Raw genomic sequence first — 17971 nt, forward strand, 5'->3', positions numbered from 1 at the left:
AAAATCTTTTCTTGTAAAATTTATTTAACAAATTTATAAAAAAGTTCTCATGAAAATTTTTAGTAGTATCTTATATGAAGAAAGTTCACAACTTAAATACCAAGTTGAAGCAAAGTAATTTTTCTTTTTAGTGAATGAGGGGCTGTAAATACTGGTGAAAGATTTACTCCATGAATAAAAAACTTAAAATGTTACTTCACTTGTTCTTACTCTCTTAAAATGTAGAATTGCAGCAGAAATGTAATGAAGGAAAGTCATGCATTTAACAACCTTACAAACTGGTGAGTCCAAAATATAAGTATGAATAGAAAAGGGTCATTTTGGCCCATAGGTTTGAGGATACTGTGGAGTAAAACAAATCACTCCCACAACACAGTTACCACTATCACTTAAAATAATACAACATCATACAAAATCCTTCCAATAATTTCCTTGATTCTTCACATAAAGAAAGTATCAAATAGAAATGCAAAAACATTTAACACTTTTCAAACACCAAAAATATTTAATACTTTCTTCATGTGATTGATAATTTAGAAGGATTATCAGAAAGATACTGTAAGATAAGAAGATTTAGAATTATTCTATGATTCTCTTTTCAAGAGCATCTAGGACACATATACATTGATGATACAATTAGATCTTACCCTTATTTCAATTTTGCATAGCCAGAGATTAAACAATCTTCTACTAGACCTGATTAGAGAGGCCTAAATTTGTTCTTGTATCTGGAAGTCCAATGAACAATTCAGTCACCACATCTGAACTTGGACTACTTTCTGCACAGTTTTGGGGTTGATTTTCATTCTGATCCTTTGTTGCTGCTACCTGTAGATGCATGCCATGCTGCACAAAATTTCTGTTTTATGCTACTGAGATATGAAAACTATGGGGGATTTTTCATGTATTTGACCTAAAAAACTTGAAGTTCATGCTATTCTATTTTTGTTACCATTTGAAGAATATAAAAAAAAAAATCTCAAACTCCAAATGAACTGATTCCAAATATTGCAGTGACTTTACCTTCTCAGTGAGCCTTACATCTTCAGTGAGCTTGGCATTTTCATCTGTTAGGGCTTTTTCCTGAATTAAATTACAAACACTTCAGTCAGAATCTCTTTGATGTATTTTTTCCAGCTTTCAGAACTTATGGAAAAGGAATTGAACCTTGAAGCAACTTTTCAGGCATCATAAACACAGAATAATACAGAATAGTGATGCTTCTAAGACAAACCTTCAGGTTCATAATTGGTCACAAATATGCTGCTAAATGCTTGTTTGGTTTAAATATACAGAAGTACTATACGAATTTCAACACAAAATCACACGTTTGAAGCCATAAATTGAGAAAAAACACTGTTACTTCTGAAATGAAAGTAGTTTTAATCTCTCTCAACCATAGCAAAAATCCATTTTTCCACTTCTCAGTGATACAAAAGAGGCTATAACTTGCAACCATTTTGAAGAAATGCAGACATGTTACCTTTTGCTTGAGTTGCTCAATTTGTTCCCTGAAAACCTGGAGCTGAAGAACGAAAATTGAGATTTTTAAATATCAAATATAACTTTTAGAAATTTTAATAGTAAAATGGTTAATCATTCTAACCTTTCTTGCTCGAACAATACTTAAACTCCTCTCCAACTGTTGTTCAATCCGTAGCAATTCCTCAACGGAGCAAGACCCCACACCTTCTCCCAAGAATTTCCTGAAGGAATGAAATCACAATGCACCATGTTCTTCCATTGTGAGTGAATGAGTGAAAATAAACAATTTGTCAAGGTGAATAGAATTTAAAAATCTTAACCGTTTTGCAGCTTCAAGAAGTTCAATCTTCTTCATCATGTTTGCTGCTTCTAGCTTCAGATGCTGCAAAATATTATTAGACAAGTTATTCAAATCTCGGCACTTTAAGTTGAAACAGTGATATGATAAGAAAATAAAGTAAGTAGAATTAACTTTGCAAAGTATATATACATTTTTACATGATAATGAAATTGTTAATATATTCTTAAAAGTTACATGCGATCTAAACTTTATTTTACAAATTGATTTTGTAAGATTGAGAAATTGTATTTTGGTTATACATAAAAAGCATTAGCACTTAACTAAAACAACAAATGAAGCTTCCTAAGAAGAAACAATTTCTACCTGTCTTAAACAAAGGTAATACAAAGTCGATGTGGGAATAATTTTTTACTTTTATCCAAAATTGCTTTTTTTTTTTAAAAAAAGGCTTCATCTCTCCGACAATAAGGGAAAGCACTTTGAAAAATAAAGAATTATTACACATTAATTAAAAATTAATTACAGATTTTTCTTACTAATTTTTTCAATTATTTGTTGGTAAACTTTTTTTTACAGTATATATAAAGCATTTATTAGTTTTAATGATGACTAATGTAAAGTGAAGAAGCAATTGTTTAGGTTCAGTTGAAAATTTGTTTTGAGTACAAAAGTAGAGATTTTTAGTAGTGGCTATGTAAGCAAATGATGACGAGAAGAAATGTTTAGTAGATTTTTCTGATGGGTTCTTAGAGGATTTCATTTAATTAACCCTAATGTTTAGTTAGGGTTCTCCAAAGTTGAAAGTGCATAACTTACACTTTTTAGTGACCATTTTCATTATTATATTTCTTTTATTGGATGAAGTAACAAACTTCTTAAAATATGAAATATTATTATGTGGGATGTCAATAATTATCTTAATTAATATCACTCTTTCATTGAACTTGGAGTTCTATAGTTATTTTATATTTTTTGAATGTGTTGAATAATATTACTATGAAGGATTACCTCTTGGGTATACTATTGTTTTGAGTGATGGGTTTTGGCTGATCTTTGAAGGAAACTGTGATGGTTGGACTGTCTTTTGAACAACATGGTTGAGACCTCAAGAATGTTTTGAAATTGATGGATTCAACTTGATGGTCACTAGCGTACGCTAGTATACACAGGCGCTATTATAAAATCGTGTCTGTGTGTACATATTTTTTAAATATAAATGATATTATGTTAGTAAGTGATAAAAATGTAATATTATTAAATTAATATATAAAATAAATTTATATTTATTAAAAATAAAGTGAAATAAATAAAGAAATTAATTGTTGATAAATAAAAAAAGAGAAAAAAAGATAAACAATTTTATAAAACTAGGTAAAAATAACTGTTAATTTTAAAAAGTTTAATAAATAATTATATTATAAAGGGTAGAATTGATATTATGAAATGTGGACACAAAAGGAAATCTTCTTTATATATTGTTATAGATTTTGAGGAAATCCATGATGGTACTATGACAGAGTCATGATTAAGGTTTTTAAGGCAATCTTATTGTAAGGGAGGTGATTATACATATAAGAAGAATAAAAAAAGAAATTATATTGAAAAAGATGATAATTGACACTACTTCTAATCCAAAACTTTAAAACAATAGATTTATGAGTATTTTCTCTTCTATAATGTTTAATTTTGTCATTTCTATCCAATGTGAAATTTTGACCCATAGTTAGATTATTCCCGACACTAATACCTTGTTCTTTTATTTATATTTTAGTAATTACTAATAGAAAAGAAAAATTGTGCTGTTAGTTGTTTCACTCTCATGTGTGTCTCAGTGAATCTCTTTCCTGCAAATTCATTAGTTTCTAGTGTTCATGAGATTTGCAAACTTACTCAGGAGTCACTTCTTTTTGGTAGGTTTTCATTGCCAATTGCAATTAGTATGAGGTTAACTTTAGTATACTATAGTTTCTGGGATATTTTTTTAGCAGTGAAAAAGAATTTGAGATGTAGTAATCCATATCCATATAAAAAACATACAACCCTTAATTAATTACAGATTACAGATTAAAACATACTCTTGGAAAATATCCATACACTGAGCTTCACAACTTTAGCATCCTTGACAAATTACAGATTAAAAATATACATAAGCATCAAAGTAATACTACCAAATCTCCTCACCATTTAGAGCCCATAAATCATCACACCCCAGTTATTAGAGATGTAAATTATTGAAAAATGACAAAACAAGTTTTTTTTTTTCTTTTTCTTTTAATTAAAATGGGCTCGCTAAAATAAAACAAAAGTATAAGAAAGACGTTAGAAAGTATATATAAGTCCAATTCTATAAAAACTCATTTGTAAGATGCCGATTGTCTTTTCTTTTAAGTTATAGGTTGACCTAGTAATTAATAGAGTTGCAATTTGTGATAACGTGTTCAAAAGAGGGGTAGATGCAACAAGTCACGTGTGTATGTGTGAGAAATCAAAGCAATACCTATTTTTTGATTGTATAGTAGCAAAAAACTTGTGAAAGTTGTGCAATAAATGGGTTGACATTGTCATGATACACCAAAATATACCAAAAAAGCATTTTCGACAATTTAACTTGTTAGGGATAAACAATAAAAATAGTTTAGTCTAGAGTGTTTCTACTTTGTTGCAGGTGGAGATACTGAGAGTCAATCTGTCTAAAGAAAGAAACACCTGAAGGTTTCAAATTTTCAAATCTATAAAGTGTAGCAGGAATGGAAGAAAGAAAACTCAATGAGTGTGCTTATCTATTATTTACATTTCTATCCTTAACTTCTTCGTGTAAAATCTTATTGTTTGAACCTTCTTTTCAGATGTTTTTGTAAAAGGGTTGGAATGTCCAAAGTGTTTTCAATTAATACATTCATTATTACTGATAAAAAAAAGTTATAATTTGATCATATCTCTAATTGATTTGAGATTTTCTATACTTTTTTCCTAATGCTAAAATTTTGACATCTTGAGAATGAGACTTAATAACGATAGGAGATGACACAATAAATTTAACTACTAGAATTGGTTATGATATCATATTACAATTCCTTTAACAAAACTAGTTTTAAAAGTGAGGTTTATATTCATTTATATACCATAATTTGATTATATCTTTAGTGGGTAAGATATGCAACAAAAATTTAATTCAACTTCAAAAAAATCAATCTATAAAGTTAGATTTACATCCAATTACATACAATACTTTAATCATAACTCTAAATAATGTAAATCTCCGATATACAACTCACATCAAGAATTTGACATGTTGAGCATGAGTATTTATAGGTAAAATAATAGTTGTATGGTGACGAATAACACGATAAACTTATTAAACTTTACTATGATAAAGTGTATTTTACAACTAATTAAATTGAGATATTAAACATACTCTTTTGAGAACATCCTTTGAGAACAAGTATATATATATATATATATATATATATATATATATATATATATATATATATATATATATATATTTATTGCTCTGGTTATATTGAAATTAGTTTTAGTCATTTATTAGAAGACATTTCACCAAAGTATTTATGCTCTCAATCTTTAGTTGAAATTATATTTCTAGTAGAATCTTAATGTGAGACTTGCTAGGTTAAGTCATTGAACAGGCCAAATCCTAAGAGAGAGTCACCACAAACAATTTTTTTGTTTAAGTAGCAGAACACATAAATCATCCTCAATACTAAAGCATGGTGTCAATAGCACCACTTATACTAGGAAGTTAAACATCATTTGCCAAACAAGGTCAAACTTAGTTGGAAAAACAATCTAGGAAAGTAAAATCAGTCGGTGATGTATGGTACACCAAAGGCTTCTATGTTTTAGTCTTCAAACCTATTTGGATAAAAGCTAGAAATGTTGGAGGTCGTAGATCAACTAGAGATAAGGTATTTTTATAATATATAAGTGGGTGCAAACTTCATCTTACAAACTGATTTTGTAAGCTTGAGTTGGACTTAAAGTTCACTTTTTAACATAATATCAAACAAAGTTAAGGATTATAACCTATCCTATCGAGATTTGTTATTTATTGAACATATCGTTCAACCTGTTATCGGCCTCTATCGAGATGCATACACCTTAGAATGAAGGGGATGCATTGAAGATCTTAGATCAACTAGGAATAAGAAAATTTCATAGTATATAAATAAGTACAAATCTCATCTTACACGCTAATTTTGTAAAGTTGAGTTACGTTTAAAGTTCACTTCTTAATTAATGAGAAGTGCTTTCCTAAGCTTTTCTGACAGAAATGTAGAACTTTTTCACTCAAAAACACTTTTGTATCCAAAAGTATTCTTACATGCAAACAACAAATCGAACAAGCAAAAACAGGTAAAACTAAAAGCATACACATTCTATGAGCATGAGAACAATGATGTGAGAAAGTATGTAAATACCTGCATGTTTTGGTCAACTGATCTGAATGAAGTTGAGGTTTCAGTTTTGGTATGTCTGCGGTATCGTTCTATTGACTGCTGCGTGCTGTATCATGAGAAACCCAAAACTAAATAGATCAACACATAATCAATATCTTAACTTCTGTTTCAAAAACAAGCTAAGAGAATGAAAAGAGTGAAGGAAAAATTTAAATTTTCTAGTACTTATAATTTCAATGCAATATAAATAGTTGAAACCAATGAAATGTCAGACAGAAAAGTGACAAATTCATTAACTTCCATGCATATAATCTTCATACTATTTAAAAACAAATTATAGCTTAGCAGCGAAAAAATTCTTTTTAATGACAGTACTTTATTTAGTTGTTAGTTACTACTAAGCTCTTTTTAACTTTGATGTTTTTTTGCTTAATAAATATTCCAATGTGTAAAGAGGAAATAATTCAAATTGTAAAATGCAGACATAATTAATTCTAAAATAGATTAAAAAGTGAAATATGATATTCCGAAGCATATCAAGACTATGAGTTGGAGGAAGAAAGTAGGTGATTCTTGGGAGTTCAATCCACCATTTACAATATTTCACTGTGTTATATATATTTATTTATATAAAGGTTATTCTATACTGAGACTTTAAAAAGATTTTTTTTTTATAGAAGAAAAAAATCTATTCATATCACGATTTTTAAACAATAAAAAAATATAATATATCATCATGACTATCAGAATTTGTTTTTTAAAATTAACAAAATATATTTCCATTCAAATGAGATTTTAAAAGATTAATAAATTGTATGATATTTAAAATACCAGTTATATAGTAGAATATTTCTGTGAGACTATCTCACCTAAATATGAGATTTTTCTAAATTTATTGAGACTTTTTCTCAATCTTAGATATATGATAACATGGAATTCTTTTGTCCTATTTTCAAGCATTGTTTGAAAACAAAAACCCTAGCTCTTTCCATTAAATAAATCTTTTAGGATAATTAACTAAAAAGGTTAGGGTTTAAGTTTTAAAATAATTTTTTTTAATCTTCCAAAAACTTAATTATTCTTGTGAATGGTATGAATATCTATTTAAAAGCTACTGCAATTTATTTATTTATATATATATATATATATATATATATATATATATATATATATATATCCAAGTGTGTCAACGAGTATCCACAAGTGTTATAAAAAAGTTAGAAAATAAAAAACAAACAAAATTATTTTGTATTCTTTGAAACAAGAGTTGCAAATATCATTATGGATATACTAAAAAGTTGTTAAAAGTAATTACTTTAACCATTTCTATTATTTTGTCTCAGTAAAAAATTTCCTATTAAATCAGTATAAAATCTTTCTATTCGAAGTTATCGATTAAATGAGATTATAACTTTAAATACAATATAAGAATACAATAAAATGGGTTTACACCTTTAAATTCAAACCTTATCATTTATTTGCATTAATTTTTATTAATTGTGTTAGTTATTTCGTAATGTCTTATTCAATAAATTCAGTTTACTTTTAGTATTCAAGCCTTATCATTTATTTGCATTAATTCTTATTGATTGTGATAGTCATTTTGGAATTTCTTACTTAACAAACTCTGTTTACTTTTACTAGAAACAATGAACACTTAACTTTTTAATTAGATATTTAACATTTTATCTACCACAGAACAAATTATTGTTTTCACTTATGACCTATAAAACTACAATTAAACTTTGTTACCTCGGATCATTAACGTAATATCAACACTAAGTGCGACTTAAACACTCTTTAACTTTATGGAATTTTACATAATAGAATAATATATAAAAATGAATTTCACTGGAAAAAAAAGGCAAAAATAGGAAATTTATATAATTTTTTTAAAATATTAAAAATTCTTTAATTGTTATTAAATTCATAAAATCCTTTCAAATCCTATAATGTTATATTCTATAAATCCTTCAAAATCGAAATTATAAATCCTTTTAATAAGTTTTTTTAAATTGATATATTCTTATACCTTATTTTAAAATTCAAATTACCTTTTTTTTAAGTAATCTCAGTTAAATTACAACCTAAATTTAAAGTTCTGTATTCTTAACTCAACTTCTCCTGTATCGTACTCTAAAGACATGTCAGTAACTTCTAAAGATTTTAAACTTCTAAATTTGAATATTCTAAATTTATCTTTAAACATTTATTCAAGCATACTAATACTCTTACCTCGGCCTTAACACTAATCTTCTTTATTATTCACTTTTTAGGACTTTTTTATTTTCATCTTCTGAAGAAGCTAGTTAATATAGTTTCTATAAACAAGCACATGATGACTTTTGTGTCTGTCTTTAGATCGTTAAGTGTCAATTAATACTAGCTAGGATAATAAATATTAATATTAGTTTGATGTTAATCTAGGTTGGATTTCAATTAGTATAGTGATGTAAAAAGATTTTACTTTACTTTTTGGAAAGAAAATAGATCCAAAGTGTCTTAATATATTTATCTTCTCCATTTTGTGTACATCTCATTCCTATTTTATTATTAGTTACTGTGGATAAAATAATATATATATATATATATATATATATATATATATATATATTATATTCTTTACTTCGTACATTCATGAGTTCTCATTAGGAGAATTTATTTATTATAAGAAATAAGTATATATTACAGGTTATAAGTAATATAACCACTACAAGAAAATGCTTCATTAGTAAGTAATTTTAGTGACTAAAAGTTGTTAGTTACTATAATTACTAATTTAAATACAAGTTTACAAAGTAAAAAAATTATTGGTTACTAAAATAGTTACTATTATGAATAAAAAATTATAATTGGTCACTAAATTTGTTTCTAAAATTAGCTACCATAGTTTTGGCTACCAAAGAAAACTGGTCACTAAAAATTAGCTACCTAAGTTTTGGCTACCAAAATAACTTAGTTACTAAATTGGTCTTTAATTAATTAGTGACAAATTTAGTGACTATTTTAGTAACCAATAAATTTTAATTTTGTAAAATGGTATCTAAATTGGTCATTATAGTGACTAATAACTTTTAGTCACTAAAATTGGTTACTAATAAGACATTTTCTTGTAGTGAACTTGTCTTGGTTAAAAAATATTAATATTTCTTTCACAATGTAACCATTCTCACATAGGTGATGGTTTTTTTAGGAGAAGATTCACTGCGGAGATTTAACAATAATCAGATCTTAGCCTACCTTATATAAGAAATTTGACTTCATCTTTAACACAAAACCATAAAACAATGAATTTATGTGTTTTATTTCTTGTAAGATGTTCAACTATCTCATATCTACTGAATGTGGGACTTAGACTAATATTTAGATTCTTAATAATCTCCTCAAGGACGAGTTTCTTTCACATTAGTATGTTCCCCTTTAATGAAAACATTTCCAAACATCAATACCTCAACAATGACTTTCTTATATGGTCGTTGTACCTCAAGTGAACATGCTTGTTTGAAACTCCTACCAGAAAAACTTTCGATAGAAGGAATCTCCACATTTAGGATTCTTAACCCATATTATTCTAGTTTGAACCGACTAGCAAGATGAACTAGACTTTGATACCACTAATGTGTTTTTTTCAGGGGAGGTTTCACCGAGGAGTTCGAACAATAAAGATATCAAAATAAGTTCAAACTCGTGGCCCAACTCGGCTTGCCATGGGCTCAAGCAATGTTAGGTTGGAAAAAAATCAATTTTTTTAATGTGGGTCATGATTTACTTAGGTGGCGGGTTAAACGATCCTTTATTGTTTTTTACCATTTTTTTCATAAGTTTTTTTATTACAATTGTTTACTATTTAAAGACTTGAATGTAGTTCAAATATTTTAACAGTTTGAATGTTTAATTTATTTATTTGTTAAATTGTGTAGGTGATGTTTTAATTTTCAACTACTATCTTTATAATAATGTTTGATGAAATAGATGAGTATTTTGATTATACTCAATCTGTAGTGAGCCAACATGTGTGTGTGAGCTTGGTTGACTCTCTTAGACACTTCTAATCAACAACAATGAGACTTGAGTTCAGTCCAGATAAGAGATTTATCGTTACCTTCAACCCAAAACCTTTAAGACAATGAATTTATGAATATTTTTTCTTATAAAATACGCAACTTTCTTATTTCTAACTAATATGTAACTTAGACTCACACTTTAATATACTTTATCATTGTTATTAATGGGGTGAAAAAATTTATGTTCTTCTCATCTCTTCTTTGGTTCAACTAACTATTTGGTTTGAAAGTTACTGAATGCATAAACTACGGACCAAATAATGTTTGAAAGAAAACAAAATGCAAAAAAACAAACACACCATGACAAAAAAGTACTTATGAAAAATTAAAATGAGTCAAACTATTTCTTTATGACGATCACTTATATATGTCTACATGCAAACAAAAACAATGATTTTTTTAACACTTAATTTTTCTGACACCTAATTATATTCATTATTTCTCTCTTTCTCTTCTTCTATCATGCTATATCATTATAATTTTTTTTTTCTCTTTAGCTCTTAATATTCTTTGAGTTCTTCAACCATGTGGGGTTCTCTCCCTTTACATAAAAAGAAAATGAAAAGTAATAAATTTTGATTGAAAAAAAAAATGTAGAGATTGTGATTGAATGCTTAAATATATATGCATAATTATGTAGTTATTTAAATCATTATAGTTTATCATATAACTTCTTTGTAAAATACTGTGACAAGTAAATAATTTTATGATTGAAATATCTCTTTTACATAATGACCACAGAGTGAATTGAATCTAAGTCTTTATACATACTGTTCAAACTTCCTACTACTAGGTCAACCCTAATAAGTTTAGGTCAAAGTGCTTTTAAGTTTTGGTATCAACTACATCACTATGACGATGTTGCAATCATGGCAGACAAAACTTGATTTACTTAGAACTTTTTTGTTATATTTAGTTTGTGTTTACCTTTTTGAGGGTATATATTTATTTATCATTAATGATTTTATTTTTAAAATTTATGTATAGAATAAACCAGAGAAGAGTAATGTAACAACATTCAAACACGACCTTGAATTAACATTAGATATAACAAAATCGACCATATTTACTTAAGAAAGCCATGTACTCAAATAAAAGAGATATGAACCACCAAAGAAATATGAAATATTTCCTGGAAAATGTTTTATCAGTTTTTATGTAATTTTTGAATAAGAGATACACCAAATCAAGAGGAATTTTCACATGATCTGTATTTAAGTAAGCTATAAAACACTTGCAGATTAGAACTCAAATTTTTGGTTATTAAACACATAAATAGCAACTAAGCTCAGAATTTATGTTCTGCAAGTGATATTAGAACTCAAATTTCTGTCTAGAGTGAAACTTGTAATGGAACCTCTTTTCTTCTATTCTTGTATAAAAGTTGAAGTGGTAATTCCCAAAAAGAAAACTGAAAATTAAGATCCCTATAAGAATTCATTCTCATCCTTGAGTTTTGCTTAAGATTCTTCTATGATTCTATTATTGCTTTGAGTGGATTAGTAATGATTCAATTTAACCTTTCAAGGTTTAGCTCAAATAAAATTAAGTATGTTTCTTCAAAATTAACTTATGTTTAACCAATGTTAAATTCAACTTGAAAGTAAAATATTTTCAAAAGCATATATTTTCTTTTTCAATAATAATTAATAGATATGGAGTATTTAGAATCTCCAACCTTTTATACATACCTACTTTTACATAAAACAAAGGCAATTAAAATGAATATACAAGTAAATAAGAACACACAAACAATTGCATTTTTGTTAATCTTTATGCATTCAAATAAATTAATGTTATGATAGGGTGAATGTAAAACAAAATCCTCCCTTTGTCAAAGGGAAACTATATATGATTGCTAAATGAAAACGAAGACTTATTTCTAGAAAATAATTCAAAAGTTTTCTTCTTTTTTACTTATTTTAAATTTATTTATTTTTCTTCATCCAACCAAACACATACAAGGGTTATTTCTGGAGTGTCTTGTGGCAATTTTGTTACGATTCTTCATGATAGGAAAAAACCCTAGACTAATCAAGGATGGTTGAAAAGTACTTCATAAAAGCTATTCTAGTGTAATCACAAACCAAAACTTAGCCAAAATTTATTACTTACAACCAAATCCCTTTAAATCATACTTCATAACATGTCTTCATATCAACACTTAGATAAAATGAACTTAATTCCAACCCTACATAATTTCGAGTTTCAAAATTTTTAAGCTTCATGCATATTACAGATGAAGGATTTTGGGAGGAGATGACATGATTCAAGGGATAGAGTTTTAATAAAATAAAAATGGCATTACTAAAACAATATTAAAATTTTCTTTATATTTACATTGGTTGGCAGGTTAGAGGTATCTTCTGTATCTCATGTATATGAATTCTCAGTCAATGCCAATAAATAGACATGCTTAGTAAAATAAATTAATTTTAATGATAAAAAATAGTCATAAGGCATGTCTATTTATAAGTTTATAGTCATGTATCTTTTAAATTAATTTTCTCATAAAAGAAAATTAGGACATGTCTACTTATAATTTTTCATTTATTTTTAATCTTTCTATTTATCACTTATTTCTATTCTACCAAATACCCAGCTAATAAACTACATGAAAAACAACCTAATAAGACAATAAAAGTATTGCAGAAAGTGTATCTGAATCAAGAGTTTTTCAACTACAACCATTAAGAGGAAACCTTTTTTTCAACCTTATATAGAAGGATAATAATGTGTTGGTTTTGATCACGTGATAGAAGGTTTCGGTTTTCTACTATGTTTGGTCTGAACTAGGAACTCTATTAAAGAGGCTAAGATGTTCAGTTCTGTGAGGATGAAGGACAATTCCATCTGACAAACTATAATGACTGTAATATATAGAAGTGCACTTATTGGAGGGATTAAGTGTTAAAGCTGAACTATTGCATTTAATTAAATACTTCTTTGTATCAGAGGTGACATCTTGACAAGGAAAGAAATAACGGTGTTTGATTTCAGAGTACTGTTTTTTTTTTTTCTCTCTCATGTGTATTTAGTTTACAGGAAAAGAAAAAAGAGAGAGTAAAAGTAGAGAATAGATAAATTAAAAAAAAAAAAACTGAAATTAATGATCTCTTATTTTCTCCTCTCTTTCTACCAAACTATGGGATATTTATTGTCAATTTTCATAAGAGAATGTCAAACATGTATACAACAAATTAATTGTGAACATATTTTATGTTGTTATTTACTTTAGCAACTCTCTTTTATAATCAGAATGAAAGTAAAAATAAAGTAAACTTTTTATGAGATACAAAATATAAAGCATTTTCTTTAACATGAATATAGTTCTAGAGTCTTAGTACATTAAAAACCCTTTAATAGTTTTCGTGAGAGAAAAATGCTGTTAATCTTTTAGTTAATGAATGTTATTATATTAATGCATCAAAATAAAAGACTAAAAGAAATATAGGACCCCTATTTTCTTATAGGGGTAAAAGAAACCAAGTCTTTTGATATTAGCTTGAAGAAATTAAATTGTAGTTTATTTTATTTTTATTTTTATTAATACTGTTTACTGAAGTCAACTTGTTGAGTAAAGAAGGAAGTTGATTTATCTGTACTGAGTGACCAAAAGAGCAAACTGCATAGAAAAACATAACATATAAGCCTATGTATAACTTTTTACCATATTTTAGTTCCCAAAATTTGAAAACTTTTAACTTGTTTTGTAAATGCTGCAAAAAGAAGACAGAAGCAGAAAATAAAATTCAAAGAAAAATGGTTGGAAATCTAACAGTAAAGAAAATGCAAACAAGTGTTTGTAAACAATTTAAGGAACACATAGAAACATAGAAGAGAATGTAAGCTTTAACTAAAGAAATGGTTTACTGAAAACATTTTAGCATTGAGTATTGTTATGACATCAACCCTTAATAAGATAATCTTTCTTGGTCCCAAATGAATGTTGTAAAATATTTTTACCTTGGCAAAGAGTATAATCAACTACTTTCATTCTCCTACAACAAAAAAGGTTGAGCTATATATAAAAGCCATCTAGAGAGTTTAAGTCATATATTCATTATAATAGTATATTTTGCAAGGTTTTATAAAAGCTTTTATTTGGAGTAGATACTAACACCATGATAACTTGTAACTTAAGGGGAAAAAAATAGTGATCCAAAAGATACATCAATATGCATCGTTTTTCCTAGTGGATGTAAAATTTGTTATAGGTATAAGAAGTTCCGTTTTCAATTGATATTTCTCATTGTTCCTGTAAGAAGGGACAGAAGAAATTAATACTGATAAGTTCATTTGAATGCATGTCTTCTCACATCATTTTGTGTTTCAGTCCATTTTTCATTTTGTTTAATTTCCTTAGCATTTCAGAAAGGGTTAATTAAGAGAGCCAATCATCACCACCACACCCCTCTGCCCCCTCAAAAAAGGAAAAACAGACACAACTGAATAGTACTAAAAATTAAGTAAATTTCAGAAAACCACATGAATAAATTTGTAGGAAAAAGCATAGCAAAGTGTTATGTTCATGTATAAGTTTCTTCTTGTTTTTTAGCCCTTTCTCCAAAGTCAGTTTGCAGACAACACAATTATTTTATGCAGCATTTCATTATGCTTTGTAATCATATACACCCTTAACTTAGTTTATTATAGGAAATGTTGAAACTTTCAATTTTCAAGTGCTCCAACAAAGAGAAGCTCCAAAGTTTGAATTCCAGCTAGAAAATCTTGTCTACTTAAGAATATATGCATAAAACACTGTGACTTCAAAGTTGTTGCACATATGAGTCTTAGCTACATTGTTGTTTGGGACTTGATTACTTAAGACTGGATCTTAAGTTCAACATTTGCAGTTTCAAATAAACAAATACAAATATAAGAAGGCTAGAGTAATTCATATATAAAAGGAATTGTGGTATTTAATGTTATGAATGCACCTGCACGATGATTCATACAAAAAAGAAAAACTTTCTATATATATATATATATATATATATATATATATATATATATATATATATATATATATATATATATATATATATATATATATATATATATATATATATATGTATATATACATAGATTCTTCGACCAATAATAATATTATACACCTTAGAATGTGTGAACTCGTTATACTAAACCACACTGCACATTATTTCATGGAGCAACACTAGCTTCTTGCAGATAGAGTTACATTTTCCTTTTCTTTATTTTTGGAACATCACATTAAGGTTTTCCTCACATTGTTCGATGATAAAAAGTAGGGTCGACCCTACAGTTAATTCTAAATAAAATACTTATTGATCAGTTGATATCACAGGAGGAATCAAAATCATCGTTATGTGGTACTGCACAAGAATATCTTTATCTCTCTCTCCTTCCCATGAATATTGTAAATGTCAGTTTTCAGTACATATGATACATCACTAATCACTAACCTACATGTACAAGCTCATTCTTTGCTCGTTACTGAGGGAACAAGGTTCCTTTATTCATTCCACCAACCTTTGGTTGAGGAGGTCTGAAGTTTTGCTTCATTGTGTTAAGCTCTAAACAAGTTCATTGCAGATCTCAAACATTGCCAACTACAGTCAATTTTGTCTCTTGATGTCAAGTAATTATATATGAATAATCGCCAATTGGTATACACAATCACTGACAGTCACCATTTCTCTTTATCTCCTTCTTTCAATCAAATTGTAACTATTGTTTTATAGGGTGTGTATTAGCATGTAGGTTTATGCATTATTTCAAGTTTTCCATGAAAATCTCTTTGATTAGCTCCAACAATCCAACCCAAAAAAATAATACAAAAAGTACAAATAACAAATAAAACCAGATCCTATGCAGTATCCACCACTGTGTATTCGTGTTTAGGACAGCTACATAACAGTATATACATGCATATGTGTGTTATAGGTATGCATGAAATTTACTAGCTCACAGATTAAAGTAACTGATCTTGGTTTCAAGAGGGGTGCTATAATTACCAGAAGCAGAAGCATTAATTCACACAAGAAAAGGGAAAGTTGAAGGAGGAGAATACTGGTACCTGGTGCTAGCAAATTCATAGAGCTTCCCTCTTGGAGAGAAGATGATAAGAGCAACCTCAGCATCACACAGAACTGATAACTCAAAAGCCTTCTTCAGCAACCCATTTCGCCGCTTCGAGAAAGTTACTTGCCGGCTTGTTGCGTTCTCTATACGCTTCATTTGAGTCTTTCCTCTCACCATCTCTTCTACTTTCTGCTCATAGAATCGTCAGAACCCAAAATACCAGAAAATTACTTTCATAGACACTCAAACAAATAGTTTATACGCATACATACTATATTGGGTGAATAAGAGAGAGCAAGCCAAGAAATTGAACCTTGTGATGATGGAGAAATGGAAAGATTTGCAGCAAATATGAACCCTCTCCGAGTTAGAGTTGAAGAAGACACAGAAAGCTTTAGCTGATAGAAAAATGCAAGAGATTAGAAGTGGTACTAGTCAAAGGGTTCATTAAATTCCAAAAAGCAAGTGAAATATTTATGAAGGAAAGGAGGTTAAGTCAAAGAAAAAGTATAGAAGAAAATAAAGACTATGACAGAAACAAAATCCCTACAAACATTATGAAAAGAAAAAATGAGCAAATTGAAGCTTCTTCCCAGCAAAGGATCTAAACACCCAAAGAGAAAAAGTTCATTTTTTTTTCTTCTGCTGCTGAAATACTCACCAGAGGAAAAAACAGAAGCAGGCCTCTCTGAGTAAGTAAAGGAAAAAGTAGAGGTACCAAAAAGGGTGAAGATTTGCACCAAATTGGCAAAATCAAAGGAAATCTTTGTAAGCAAGAGAAGGAGCTAGGAATAGTAAAGGGTTTGAGGCTAGAAAAGGAAAGGGAAAGAGAGAAAATGAGAGGGAAGAATCCAAAGAAAGCAAGAAACCCAAAAGAGAAAGCTCAGAAACTGAAGATAAATAATAGAAAGAGAAGGAAAAGTGAATGGCATTACATAATTGAGATACGTTGAAGAAAAATGAGTTGGATTTGACCTATATTTAGCCAAGAGAGAAACCACATCTTTCCTTATTCATCCACCTTGTGTTCCCAACACCATTTTAAGAAACAAATTATTTTTTATACATGGTTATGGAAAATCGAAACCTCATCTCTTGCTTGTTTTGGTAAAACAACACACCAACCGTCCCAAAAAGAAATTTCCTCATTAATACAAAAAATATGAAAATGATGCTTCCATTTTTCTATAAAGGGACATGTAAAAAAATATGCATATAAAGGACGACAGGGAACTCCATATATATATATATATATATATATATGGAAACCTTTACCTTTATTTATATATCAGTCATCACTGCAAGCTTCAAATTTCTTCGTGGCTCATCTTCTTTGTACTATTATTCATAAAAGAAGAAAAAAAAATATTCGATACCTTCAAAAAGTGGCTTCTGAAGATTAAACAATTATGCATTTACATTGCTACCCTCTAACACATATCCGCACTTTTTTTTTTTGATGAAAAATGCACTCACTGGTATATATATTTACGTGGTGATGACAGTGAAGAAAGAAACAGTGAGCGTGAATGTTGAAAGAGTAAACCTTGTTCTGGTTTTGGTTTATAAATAATTGTTGTTATGGTTGTTTGATATTTAGGAAGTGTGAAAAGTGAGGCATGGGAAAGGAGAAAAGG

At 28.2% G+C, this 17971-nt stretch overlaps 1 protein-coding gene across 1 annotated transcript; it reads right to left on the bottom strand.

Moving 5' to 3' along the window:
• Positions 1-241: 241 nt before the first annotated feature.
• Positions 242-17263, bottom strand: LOC114166445 (MADS-box protein SOC1-like). Its single transcript, XM_028051179.2, has 9 exons — positions 16996-17263; positions 16648-16732; positions 16330-16523; positions 6229-6313; positions 1806-1867; positions 1607-1706; positions 1484-1525; positions 1024-1083; positions 242-846 (listed from the first exon to the last, which is right to left on the bottom strand). The coding sequence occupies exons 3-9, from the start codon at positions 16509-16511 to the stop codon at positions 691-693; spliced, it is 687 nt and encodes a 228-aa protein (XP_027906980.1). The 5' UTR covers positions 16512-16523; positions 16648-16732; positions 16996-17263; the 3' UTR covers positions 242-690.
• Between the last annotated feature and the right edge of the window lie 708 nt (positions 17264-17971).

Source organism: Vigna unguiculata, chromosome 10, assembly GCF_037176805.1.
Source record: "Vigna unguiculata cultivar grain cowpea cultivar isolate G323 ecotype 2 chromosome 10, ASM3717680v1, whole genome shotgun sequence".
NCBI lineage: Eukaryota > Viridiplantae > Streptophyta > Magnoliopsida > Fabales > Fabaceae > Vigna > Vigna unguiculata.